This window comes from Denticeps clupeoides, chromosome 4 (genome assembly GCF_900700375.1).
Source record: "Denticeps clupeoides chromosome 4, fDenClu1.1, whole genome shotgun sequence".
Taxonomy (NCBI): domain Eukaryota; kingdom Metazoa; phylum Chordata; class Actinopteri; order Clupeiformes; family Denticipitidae; genus Denticeps; species Denticeps clupeoides.
Window position 1 is genome coordinate 18,354,947 of NC_041710.1, and position 13,476 is coordinate 18,368,422.

The following is a 13,476-nucleotide window of genomic DNA, read 5'->3' on the forward strand; positions in this document are numbered from 1 at the left end:
GTCTTCCTTTTACCTTCAGAGATGGAGGGACAAGTCGAGTAGTACTGGAGGCTTGGAAAATACAAGGTGCAGTGTGAGGTATAATAAGGGCTATGAGGATGGTGCTACTCCATGTTTGGCTTTGTAGGCCAGCATCAGTATTTTGAATCTGATGCGTGCTGCTACTGGGAGCCAGTGGAGGGAACGTAGCAGATGGGTGGTGTGGGAGAATTTGGGAAGGTTGAAGATCAGTAATATGAGTTGTAGAGGTCGGATGGTACATAGAGGTAGACCATCTAGAAGGGAGTTACAGTAGTCCAGTCGTGAGATTACTAAGGACTGAACCAGTAGTTGGGTGGCCTGTGTTGACAGATAAGGACAGATTCGTCTGATATTGTAGAGAAGGAATCTACATGAGCGGGAAAGACTGCTGATGTGAGTGTAGAAGGAGAGTTAGTTATCTATTGTTACTCCAATGTTGCGGGCTGTTGTAGAAGGAGAGAGCTGCGAGTTGTCTAGGTAAACAGCAAGATCCTGATGGGGTGAAGAATCTGCTGGAATGAAGATTAGTTCAGTTTTGGTGGGATTGAGTTTGAGGTGATGGGCTGCCATCCAAGATGAGATGTCTGTTAGACATGCAGAGATTTTGGAAGCAGCATGTAGATCAGAGAGAGGAAAAGAGAAGATGAGTTGTGTGTCGTCAGCACAGCAGTGGTAGGATAATCCATGTAAATGTGGCAGGGTTTTCCATGGGATGCTGGTGCCTGCTTTTATTCACATTTTTAGCAGACCATCATTGAAAAGGTCGTTTAACAACCTTCATCCAAATTCAAATAAAAAACGGAATCTAAGTTTAAATCTCATAAACCAATATCTTATTCACAATACAACATATATTACTTTATTAATGAAAATATTCAGAATTTGATGGCAGCAACATGTCATGGAAATGTTGGAAAAGTAAGTGATACAAACTGGAACAACTTTTTGCAAAAAACAAGTAACAGTACATGCAGTCCCGACCTTTCACCACCAGAATCCAACATGGGGCAACATTCCTCTACCAAAACTCCAACAGTTGCTCTCCTCAGCTCCCAGACGTTTATGGGCTGTTGATAAAAGAGATGCTGCCATCAGATTCAAAATGATCTTGTTCTTTTCTCACAATAGTCCAGCAACAACCACAGATTAACATCATTGTAAATCGCTTTGGATAAAAGCGTCTGCCAAATAAAGTAAAGTAAAGTAACATCATAAGCAGGATCATAAAACCTCGACCCATGGAGGCATGTGTGTGCCAAGCTTTATTTATGACAGTTAATGGAGCTCTTTCCACCTCCGAGTTGTCCCTGCTGGGGGCTGGGCTGGCAGCGCTGGTGACTAATCCTGCCCGCTGGCCGGCTTCTCTAAGGTCATGTTGTCAAAGACTCCTGTTGTCTGGACTTATCAAGTTGCTTACCGTTTTCCACAGTGGCCTAAAGAGCTCCACTGGCACAACAGGTATGGAGATGGTTATTTATCTGTCTTATATTTCCATGTCAAAAATCTCCCATAGTAATCTATAAGTTACAATGTCATTAACTGATATAATGGGCAAAAAACTCTGCTCTGGCTAAGATGTTACAAAAGGCTGTAAATGATGTCTGACACACGCGACACATGCTGCCCTTTAGAGTCCATAGTTTGTCCACATTTGGGCGACCAGAATGGACTGTGGTTTACCGTGATCTGCATGTGTAACAAGTGCAGGAATTTGTAAATGGTTGCATGCCCAATCAGGGTGGCTTAGCAAATAAGCTGGTAAGTGAGTAAATGAGTGTACTGTATACATCCGTACAAACGCTGCATTGACCTAAATATACCATTCAAGTACAATAAGGCTGGTAGTAGGCTAGAGGGTAACACACTCGCCTATGAACCAGAAGACCCAGGTTCAAATCCCACTTACTACCATTGTGTCCCTGAGCAAGACACTTAACACTAAGTTGCTCCAGGGGGGGACTGTCCCTGTAACTACTGATTGTAAGTCCCTCTGGATAAGGGCGTCTGATAAATGCTGTAAATGTAAATGTAAATAATCAGATGCAACTAGTGAATTATGCAGCCTCAAATGTGGACAGTTGCTTCAGTCAAAATGACCTGCAGTCAGTCTGCTAAACAGTCGACATTTATATATTTCTGCGTGAACTGAAATCTCAATTTCAGCACAATTGGAATTTTGATTCAAATGTTGGAAATTTGATTCAAATTTGAATATTAGTATATCCACCCCTTGCTTAATTAAACTGTAATCAAGATAATCAATCGGCCTGCTGGTGGGGTTAAGGTTGTGGCTAATTTCAGGGTTGACTGGAGTTTTGGGAACATTCCCATCGTCCCGGGTCCGTCATGTAATCAGGTTACAGTTTAGCTGACTGTTCCTCTCCTTATCCCACGTAAGGCGCAGGACGAGTGGCCCACATACAGGCCTCCGCCTCACCCCACGGCATCAGGCTGCACCTGGCAGGATGCAACTTACAAGCTATTTCTGCCACATCCCATTACACCTGCACTTAGAGAGGCCGACGCCTAGAGCTCAGCCAGAGGGCAGATTAGGGTCACGGGGGGGAGTGGGAATCCCAAAAGCGAGGAAAGGCGCGGCTTTCGGCAAATGCTTGCCGTTCGCTGGAAAAACACACATTCCATTGTACTGCTCAGCTCATCACCATCTTCTCTCAAATGGCAGATGAGGAGAGTGAGGGAGATGTTTCTGGCTGGAGGCCGAAGATGAGCTGCTGGATTTAAACCTCTCAGCAGCGGATAACACCACAGAGGCTCCTGAAGATGCTGGACGGGCTGGGTCTGGCGTGAAACGGAGGAATTGTGAGCGAAGACCATAGGATTTCTTTTTTTTTATATGTATATATCGTCCAGTGGGATGGTCGGTCTGACTGGTACAAGCTGTCCGTGGAGCGGTTAAATGGTGCTGATAACTGAAGATGGAGCCGCAGGAGGTCCACCTTCACTTAAAATCCACCAGAACGGAGATGTTGAAAGAGGGGACGAGTCGGACGAAGACTACTCCGGCGACGGGGACGAGGACGAGGACGACGACGATGACGACGTCTACCAGGACTTCGAGGAGCTCCAGTTCTCCGACCTGCACGACTGTCGCAGCATCGCGTCGGACGACTCGTTCTACCCGCCCGACGAGTCGCTCCGCTACGCGCGGTGCGTGGTGACCTCGCCGAGCCCCGAGCCGCTCACCCTGTTCCGGGCGTGCTGCACCAACAACTCCATCGCCGTCAAGCTCCTCATCAGGCAGGGCGTAGCCGAGGAGGAGGTGCGCGAAGCCGACAGGAACAACAGAGTGAGGCTTCCACCGTACATGATGCACTACAGGCCGACAGTAAAACTCTCGTGTAGTGGAATGTAGGTGACAGTAAAGAACAAGGAGACCTCTAGTGAAGTTCTACATTAAGCATTTCTGCCTCTTTCCTATTCACAAATCACACTGTAAACTGACCTTGCTAACATGCTAAAGAGTTTCATACAACTTTGAATATTTGTACAGTAGATCATTGGTGTCAGGCTACCTCATGATTTTAATTTATTGATTTCAGACTGATAGCCACCACCAGATGGTCGTATTTTATTTATAACTATCATTACACCAACATTCTTATGTTTAACGGTAAAGTACAATTTGAATTTAGCTCCTCAGGTGCAGAACAGCATCATTTGAAAGCAGATGCTTTTAATAAAAGTTTTTAAGGAGGCGAACGGGAGAGTGTGACAGGCCAGTATGGTGACTATGGTCAGGCTGGGGGGTTGGGGCTGGATTACAATCTGCTGCCAGTCACATCTGAGCTTTAAAAAGACTCACCACGATCCCCAGGACCAGCAGGAGAGCATCACAGACATCACCTGACTCCAAAGCACTGACATGAACCTAAATACCACAGAATGCAAGTTCAACAGGTCGCTGCTAATTCAGTTTAAATATCCGCGAAGGTGGCTTCGGTGCTGATGATCGGTGTTGACTGGTGAAGGAAGTCTGTTTAGTCGTTCCTTAAATAAAGCCCTCAGTTGCGCCACTGACCAGAACCATGCCGTGACCCATGGCCTTGGCCCTCCTCTTTCTGCTGCCGCACTTTACCGGCTGGTCCGACCCTCACATTACGTGGCGTCTGAGGAAGAGGGTGTCAGTGCATGAGTTACCGTGTTTCAGAAGGACTGGACAGTCCGAACCGCTCTCTTTACAAGCTAAACCACAATGTCCACACTGTATGAGGTCTTCCTTTGGTCACCCTACAAGAAATGTGCGTGGTACTGCAAACATTTGAACCAAACCAGCAGTTTCCAATGGTCAGATTTTGAGCTAATTAAAAGCTCGTTTGCAGTGTAACTTCACCTCAGTTTATCACCTGAGCCCCATTTAGTCAGGTGCACCTTAACCCTCCACAACCTCCTGAGCCCCGGAAATGCTCCTCTCTGCCACTATGCCCATGTTCAATCCCAATACCAAGATAGACGTGGAAATGCTGATTGACACTCATTTCAACATTTTACTCAACGTGAAATGACACTCATAAGCATATTTGAAATTGTTTTTGTCATTGTGACAGGCAGTAAGCACAGCATGTGGTGCACACACCCGAAATGTGTCCTCTGCTTTTAACCCATCACCCTTTCGTGAGCAGTGGGCAGCCACGAAAGGCACCCGGGGAGCAGTGTGTGGGCACCTTGGCAGCTCAGGATTTCAACCCGCAACCCTTCAGTTATGAGTCCATCTGCCCACAGTCCTCTCTTGTATACCTGTCAGTATTGAAATGTCTAACAAAGTTAAGAGAAAAAGGCAGAAAAAAAGTCTGATCATCTGGAAATTTGGGCCATTGAATGTCTTCATTAGCGCTTCTTGACTCCAGCTCAATGCCTAATGAGTTCAAGTAAACAAAAATGGGAACCTCATTAGTTCCTCCAAATGCTGGGTTTAGTCACACTGTTCTGACACTCCTTTAGTCGCAGTATTTCTGAAACCTAGCTTGTTCTGATCCTCTCTGGGCTCTTGTCTATGGGGGTGTGATGATGCAGAATCTCCTTTAGACAAGACTTGTGATCCTTAAGGGAATTCTCAGCTAAGTCAGGCTAATAGTATTTGTGGGGGTGACCATCTGCCTGCTGAACCCCCCACAAATTTCTTAAACACCCAGCAACATAGCATCTCTCTCATCTCTCTCTCTTTTTCTACATTTATAAAGAATCGTGTTAATTTGTCAATGCACGGAACATTATATTATTGGCTATTTTGAGTTACTTAAAACAGTTACTTTCCATGATAATTTTTCTGGACAACACATTTAAGATCAAACATTTTTATCCTGATCTATGTGGGATGGCGGTTAGTGATGTGGCCAGAGTTGTCACCTTGAACCTCGGAGCAAGTTTGCTTGCTCTCCCCATGTGGGTCCCATTGGCGACTCTATATTGACCTATCTATATTGATATGAGTGAATGGTATGCGTGTGGAACCCCGCCCCGTGCCCAGTGTCCTGGGATGGGCTCTGGCAGCCGTGACCCTGAGCAGAACTATGAAAAGTGAGTGAGTGAGTATTGCCTATATGACCTTGGTAGTCATGGTGACGCTTAAAAAGTAAATTGGTGATTGTGTCTCGAGGCCTTGGCTCTCAACATTCTTATTCAAGTCTTCTGTTCCTCCTGCCTGCCATACATCAATAGGCCATTCATGTTGACCCACAGTAATCCTAATTAAGGGAATATGGGAATATAAATAGACAGGCAGTAAGAACTTGGCTGGATACCCTCTTGTCGTGAATGCTCTCCTTATTCAGTTGGCTAATACTGGGATCTCCACACAGATTCCGCTTAAGCTCACTGGCATCGCTATCGCCAGAGGACGCAAGTGCATTGATCGGTGTGTTTACAGAAAGAGTTTAATGATATAAAGGGCTGTAGCAGTATATTTAATCTCGGTGAGGTGAGTTGTAAAAAAGTCTGAAATGCAGCTGCTGTGTTTTACAGAGTGGTTTGATAGTGGCATGTTACAACGGCTACGTGGACGTGGTCATGGCGCTCTCACGTTGTCCGTATTTGGACGTCAACTGGCAGGACAACGAGGGCAATACTGCACTCATCATGGCTGCACAAGCTGGTAAGTAGAAGTAGAATTACTTTAACTTTAGTTCATTTTATTAGACCTTACATATTGGTTGCATTTGGCCTTTAAAAGTGTATTTTTATGCTATCTTTATCTTCCTGAATGTCTGTAGGTCACCTGATGATCTCTCAGTACCTGCTCAACTACTTCCCAGGGCTGGACATTGAGCGCAGGAACTGCCACGGTTTCACTGCAGTCATGAAAGCTGCCATGCAGGGAAGGGCTGAATGTGTTCGCGTCCTGATGATGTCAGGTATGATGTTATAGGTGGACACCGTTTTCCCATTTCCTTCTGTTTGGAAGTAATTACGTATAATAAAACCATGTTGTCAAATCTAGTCCCGGAGTCTGCAAAGTAGGGACATCTACTCTGGTGGTAGGCCTTACCAGGAATGCAGAGGAAAAACTAGAAGTTCAAACTGGGAGGAAGGAAAGACAGTTTAGGTGAATAAAGTGACATGGAAAGCTGGAAATTGGAACATAATGAGATGGGGTCTACAGTAGAACATGATTTAATGGTAACCGGACCTGGACAGCTTTGCCAGCCTTTTTAACATCTACTACATTCATTTTCACCGCTTGCATTTTCAAAACAGGTCTGATAACTTGAGTTTCAGTTTATTTGAGTGGCATGAGGTCATTGCCATGTATCTAACACACAGGAGCAGACGTCGAAGCGACCGACTACGGCCGCAAACTGACCTCACACCAGTGGGCCCTGTTCACTGGGCGCTATGAGACGGCCAGGATGATGGCACGGCTGATGGCGCAGCCATGCGCTGAGCAGTTCTGTGACTCTTTTCGCATGGAGTGGCCTCAACTAGAGGAGCTGGTGGCCAGGGCGCGTGAGCCCAAGTCCTGTTGGCAGCGTTTTGTCGGCCATGTCAGCTCCTGGTGCCTCTTCAACTTCCGGACCAAGCTCAACCCGCAGGAGGGTGGAGTCCTGGACCACATGGTGAAAATGACCACGGCCATTGGGAGCCCAATGGTGGCTCCAGTTTGTCGCACCGTCTGCCCAGGCAGCCCTCCCTGCCTGGGTAAGCGCCGGCCGGCGGTGCAGGACATTGTGCGGCAGCAGCGTGCCAAAGAGCTGCGCAGACTGGCAACCTCGCCCGAGAGGCTGGACACTTACAAGCGCCTCTTCCAGAACTCCCGCGTGCTCCTTGTTCCCAAGAAGACAGAGCGGCGCGCCAGCCTCCAGCCGCAGATGCTGCGCGACATTGCCGGGGCCTCCAGCCAGGCCCTGCGCCGCACCAGCCTGCTGCCCCTGCATATGCTGCGGCGCAGCAGCGTGCGTCCGGGCATTGTGGTGCCCAAGGTGAGGTTGTGCAAGGCGCCTCCGCCCTCCTTCATCCCCGAGAGGAGCCATCGCAGGACCAGGGACGCCCAGAACCTGGAGATCCCTGTGTGGAAATACAAGGAACTGAAGGAGGTGAGAAAGGCGGAGAACAACATGGCCAGACTGCACCTTGTCAGGAGGAAGTGACCTCATACCTCTACCTGCAGGATTCCTTCTGTTCATACAAATGTCTAATATGTCACTCACCGTTTCAACTTTTAAGGAACCGTATGTGCGTCTGAAACCTTTAGATGGACAAATGTACTAGTACACCCTTGTGAAAATAGTGAACTTTTATCAGGCTTTTAGACGTGGCTTTGAGTGTATTTAATATACTAATAATGTAGTGAGAATGATATTTATTTAAAACATTAAAAGTGTATTTAATTTAACAAATTGCCATTTTAATTGACATACTTGCTGTGTAATCAAGTATGAAATAAAGAATATGAATGTTAAAAATAATTGAAATTAATACACTGAATACACTTTTAATATTTAAATACCATACAATTAACATGCATATCACTACTTTAGTATATTAAATAGTCTGATAAAAGCACTATAAATGGGATCAATTAACAGGATATATTAATTTCACAAGAATGTCATAATTTTCATTATAATAAACAGGAGGCCATGTGATAAACCAACTTTATATTTGCCCTGTACTGACTGTGAGGGAACTACACTTTGATACAGATTCCTTTTATTTTTATATTCAACAGTGAATTTTTTTTCCAATATAACCCTCAGAAGAGCATCTGATGAACCTTCTTCTTTAACGACTAATGGGGTGGGCCTGTTCACTTAAAAATGTGATGTACAATGTAATGTGTAAAAAAAAAGTGTAATGTAAAAATGTACTTCGGCTCAGTATAACAGTGTGACACAAATGCTGAGACATTCTGATAAAAGGTAGAATCCGCTTTTGTTCCACACTGAAACCGTTCCAGAACACTTCCACACATGTTGATAAGCTGCTTTAAACACATAGACAAGCCTTGCTGGAAATAGATGCCATTTATTAAAATTCTGTGCGTGCTTAATTTTCCTTGTGCTTGATTACCTCTGAGATGGCAGCTTTGGCAGCTTGCAGTTGAAGTGTTGTGATATTAAAAGTGCTGCTTACAAGGCAGCTGACATCAATCTCAGAGGGCACCACTGACACTAATGGAAGCTGGGGCACCCTACCATGCAGGTTCTATAAAAATGGCATGCCAAGGAGAGCGCTCTACCCCTTAGCTGAAACTGCAGAGGTTTAAATCACATGGACAACCAGACACACTTATCTGAAATGTGCCAGTACACTGCAGCCAGGAAGGAGCTGCTCTCTGGCTTAACGATACACATAGGGAGTCTCTAGCAGCACTTTTCCACTTCCTGTTTGAGGTTTAATATACATTCATTTTGTGTATCTCTAAAATGGAGAAAGGATGGAGTGTTTGGTTTTCAGGGTCTATAAGCGAACCAGGGATGCACAATGGATGATCATAGTAACCAGAGTGGCCAAACTTTTGCATTCCACTGTAAATGTTAAGCGGCCTTTCCGATTTCCAGTAGGAGGCAGCATTGGACCTGACAATACTGCATTCGAGGCGCACTGCCATACTCCCAGCTCTGCAAATACCGAAATGTTCTCATCAGCAGCAGCGTCTGACAGGATTAGCTCCCCCACCCAACCTCTGCTGCACATTTAAGGGAATACTAACTAAAGGAGTGAGCAGAGAACTGTGCTATAACAAAGTGCTCAGCATCAAAATTTGCTGGTTTATACATGGGACAATTTTGTTGAAATCAACAATTGAAATTCACATCGGTCACTTCAGGGGTCCAAAATTAAGTATATTTATGCCTATATTGATGTAGTTACTGAACAAAATATATGTTGCTCCTGCTACCATTCAGAGAGCTTTTGTGAAAGGCTTTCTACTCTAATAGGCACCTGCCATTTCCCAACTCAACCTAAATGTTTTGTCCAAGATAGAAAAGAATAGCATTCGGCCCAAATGATGAAGTCCTAACAGCCCCTCCATCTTGGTCTGGTGGTCTGCGATGGCTGTCAAGACAATCCATTAGGGGCTGGCCAACCAAAATGGCTTTCAGAAGAAATACCACCCAACCTGAACCCTGAGTCTCAAAAGAACTAGCCATAAAACCTCTGCAGGGATGCCAATGCATGAAGAATGTAAGGCTTATAAGACTGTAGATGTTGCTTACAGTTGTTGGATGACAATGCAATACGTCTTATAACAAATCATTCTAATCAATTCAAAGTGTTCATCTGTTTCTCAGTATACAAATTCTATGATATAATATGATAAACTATGATATAGTTCTTGATATAAGCATATGTAGAAAAATTGATGGGGATGTTTGAAAATGCATTTACTCTTTTCTTTACCTTGATGACAGTGGTTCAGTGGTTATTTAAAAAATATAACTCCCCACTTTCATTAAATGCATTTGACGCCATCGGGACTCGCAGAACATCGATACTGCCATCAGTCAATCCTTTTCTTGTGGGAAATTATGTCTGTAATCAATATTGATACTTGTACAGCCTTTTTTTTAAAACCTCAAGTCCCTTTGAGGTCGGTATAAATACTCAGTCTCAAACATCAGATGCACCGAGGCCTAAATGGTGAAGTAATATGAGGGTGGGTGAGACACATTTTACATCCTAATTTTTTTTACATCCTATTTTTTTTTTATTGCTGCAGAATTACATACTGTGTAGATCAGTAAACCCCCTCACCCCACCCCCCTTGAAAAAAAGTACTTTAGACGCTAAACAGGTAATGTCAAAAACATTTACTCTCCAATGGTCAGTTTATATTTTTTGTAGCAGTTGCAATCGCTGAGGCAATTAAAAATTCACAATTCTCTCAAACACATTGTCTAGCAACAGAAATGATAAAGTTGTACCGACGATTTCAATACAGGTTGTCAGACATGTCTACTTCTCCACAAAATGTCCTTGGTTTTGTCAGGATGTTCACTACTGCGAGTGTAGTGGGATATGCTAAAGGCCGTCCGGGACCGTTTCTTTTCACTGTGTCAGACAAGTACCTAAAATAAAGTGTAGGGGAGACCGAGGCTTGTTACCACAAACACTGACCTTTCCCCCACCATTTCCCAAGTCTCAGTATGCTGGAATGTCCATTTCAGACAGTTAATTGTATGCCATTGATTATGCTTTGCTCTTGTTGTGTCTGAATTCTGTGTTGGATGAATGCAGCTTTTCAAACAAAAATGGGCCTTGAACAGTCCTGAGATCTTCTATATGATTTTTGACAGCAACAAATCACTCATTACATGGTGAACACACATTATGGTGAGGATTCGCATTAACACGTTGTACAATGAAATCCAAATTACGGATCGCCCATTAATTTATCCATTGATCAAATCGAGATGTCTTGGTAAGCTGAGACATTGTCGGAATACTGCAACACACATCGGCGTGAGCGTAGTTTAATAGCACCTTTATCAGAATCACACGTGATGGTTTGGCCTTGTGGTCCACAAGCCCAGGTCTCTCCGTTTTTACAGAGCAACAACATGACAACAATCTCCGAGTGTAAAGTTTGTCATAGTAATGAAAGTGATCAAATCCCTACATGATATAGTACAAGGCTGTTTTTTTTTTTCCTTCCATAATGTCGTTGCGTTTAAGTGACATCCACATTTGCACATAAAAAGTATATATTTATATTTGCATTTATATAATATATATTCATACTCTATTGACAGTTTCTTCTACGATGAACTTAAGAACCACTGGAGGAAAAAAATGCTGAGATTTCTCAAATGCTGACTATTTTACAACACAGGGTCATCTAAATTGTACATCTTTGCAAGGACTGTGACGCTCAAAGATGCCCCTCACCCACCCCGTGATATTCCATGTTTATAGTTACAGTATGCATTTTTTTATGCCATTTTTTTAACACATTAAAGAAAAAAGAAATATAATTTACAAAGTGGCATCATTAGAACCAATGACACTTGGTGCTAAATTGAAACCTCAGCGCCGCTTCTACTGTACCCCCTGGCTCAGGGATAACCACGTTTGGCACATTTGTACAAATATGGATGTAAGCACAGCTCACTAGGATGCTAGTGGAGGAGGATGTATGTGTGTTACGTGGTGGCCGACCGACATAAGACATAAGACCAACCTAGTAGAACACAAAAGACACGTCTTGTGTACGTAAACTGTTTCCAGGCAGTGTAGCACCATACGCTGCTCTGTCCACTGTCTGGACATGCTGGATGTAGCGGTGCTGTTTTTTAATGCTTCCTTTTGGTCACTAAAGCACACTGCTGTCCTACCATCGTTGTAAAAAAATGTAGATATTTTTTAGCCACCCGTGAGAAGATACTGTCATCGTTGTGTGTAATGTACACAATGCACTTGTCGTCCAGATAATGTACACCTGATACTTTACAATAGAATCGAGTGAATAAAAAAAGTAAAAGTAAAAGTAAAAACAAAAAGTAGGCAAGAAGCACCTCAGCTTCAAGACCGCTCCTTGAATGCAGGTTGAAGCAAATGGAAATTGATAAAATGGGTGAAAATGCATCTTTATGTAAATGATACATCAATTTCTTCATTTTCTTGTGCTTCACTTACTCATCTCGTTACTATTCCACATATTTACAAGAGTCCGATCCCGCTTCCAACGTTGCGCTTCCTCTCAGCCCTGCTCCGTTCTGTTCTCACAGTCATCAGTCATCCCTCCCCTTCCACTTCTGTGTCTTCTTTGTTATCCTCCACTCTCACTCCCACAGCGTCTGCCTGAATAGAGTAGTGGACGAGCTCCTGTCGGAGAGGGCTTGAGCCCAAACGGACTTGTTTGTTGCTGTTGCAGAAAAATGTTATCTTGTGGTGTTCATGCACATGCGGGGGGCATTGTGTCAATGTGCCCACCATCCTCCCCACCCATTTCCCCCACCCCGCACCCCGGCCAATGTCTGGACGTCCCGGATCTACACCCAGGAGTCTGGGGAGGCGGGGTAATGACTCGTCTCGTAGTTCAGTTCGCTGTAAGGGCGGGATGCTGAGTAGAAGTCCACGTAGTTGCCCGTGGACTTGAGTCCCAGGTGCATGGTTCCATCCGCAGTAGGCTGGGGACGCTGGTGTACCTGGTCTTCGTAGAAGGTCTCCTCATAATTTGGCCCTGGGGGGGTCTGGAAAGGAGGGTAGGCCTCTGGGGGATTGGCTTGGGCAGAGACCTAAATGAAGCAAATGTTAAGGTGTTATGGCGTTATCTCATTTTTTTAAAATAACGTAAAAATCTGACATGGTATTTTCATCATTAAAAGGCAAGATCTCACCTGGTTGTGTTTGATGTCATCACCTGTAGACATGTATGCACCCCGGTACAATGTGGATGTCCCGCTGGATATTTGAGCTTCAGGACAGAAATTGGGGCGTTTTATTAGATTTATATATATTATTAGACAGTCTTCTTTTTCAAGCCTAATTAAAACACTTTCTTTTATTTTCAGTAAATATAGAAAAAAATGTATTTCAATATTTATTCTGTGCTTCACATTTGAAAATTGTTTACCTTTCATTTCTCACGTTCATTTAACCTCTCCAGTTACCCTTGAATAATTTTTTTCATTCGCATAACATCAAGAATTAGAAGGAATCCGAAACCCATTTCAATTGCATTTATATGTTTCACTGAACATCGCTTAAGGATCTCCTCATTTTGCAATCGATCCAGCAGTCACGCCCTACCTGCCATGCCGTCTTTCCTGGAGGTGTGCTCGCCCTTGTTGCCATGGTAACCAGCATTGTTCCCTGTCGACTCGTAGTCTGCCTTCCTCTCCTTCAGACTCATCATCTCTCGGGGAGAGGCAGGGGCGCTTGCTGAAAACACAACCCCTCATTACAGCCATCCAAGAGCAGAGATCCTCTTTCAGGAGTTTTGCCTTCCTTCCACATTTTTTAAAAAAGCTAAATCATTTTAATATGGCACCTTTC

General features: G+C 44.2%; 2 protein-coding genes across 6 annotated transcripts in view; one reads left to right on the top strand and one right to left on the bottom strand.

The window, feature by feature from the left end:
* The first annotated feature begins 2,588 nt into the window (after positions 1-2,588).
* Positions 2,589-8,524, top strand: ankrd33bb (ankyrin repeat domain 33Bb). Its single transcript, XM_028975066.1, has 4 exons — positions 2,589-3,328; positions 6,001-6,130; positions 6,249-6,389; positions 6,799-8,524. The coding sequence occupies exons 1-4, from the start codon at positions 2,939-2,941 to the stop codon at positions 7,620-7,622; spliced, it is 1,485 nt and encodes a 494-aa protein (XP_028830899.1). The 5' UTR covers positions 2,589-2,938; the 3' UTR covers positions 7,623-8,524.
* Positions 8,525-10,274: 1,750 nt separating this feature from the next.
* Positions 10,275-13,476, bottom strand: part of ctnnd2b (catenin (cadherin-associated protein), delta 2b) — a 62,171-nt gene continuing 58,969 nt past the window's right edge. For all 5 annotated transcript variants that reach the window (XM_028976980.1, XM_028976978.1, XM_028976981.1 and 2 more), the window contains 3 exons: positions 13,231-13,362; positions 12,819-12,895; positions 10,275-12,716 (listed from right to left, as the gene is read on the bottom strand). In XM_028976980.1, coding sequence (XP_028832813.1) covers positions 12,471-12,716; positions 12,819-12,895; positions 13,231-13,362 — 455 coding nt within the window. In that variant the 3' untranslated portion in view covers positions 10,275-12,470. The remainder of the gene's footprint in view (positions 12,717-12,818; positions 12,896-13,230; positions 13,363-13,476) is intronic.

Coding starts and splice junctions, on each gene's coding strand:
- ankrd33bb (XM_028975066.1), top strand. CDS start 2,939: ATGGTGCTGATAACTGAAGATGGAGCCGCAGGAGGTCCACCTTCACTT. Junction 3,329..6,000: donor AAGCCGACAGGAACAACAGA/GTGAGGCTTCCA, acceptor TGTGTTTTACAG/AGTGGTTTGATAGTGGCATG. Junction 6,390..6,798: donor TCGCGTCCTGATGATGTCAG/GTATGATGTTAT, acceptor TCTAACACACAG/GAGCAGACGTCGAAGCGACC.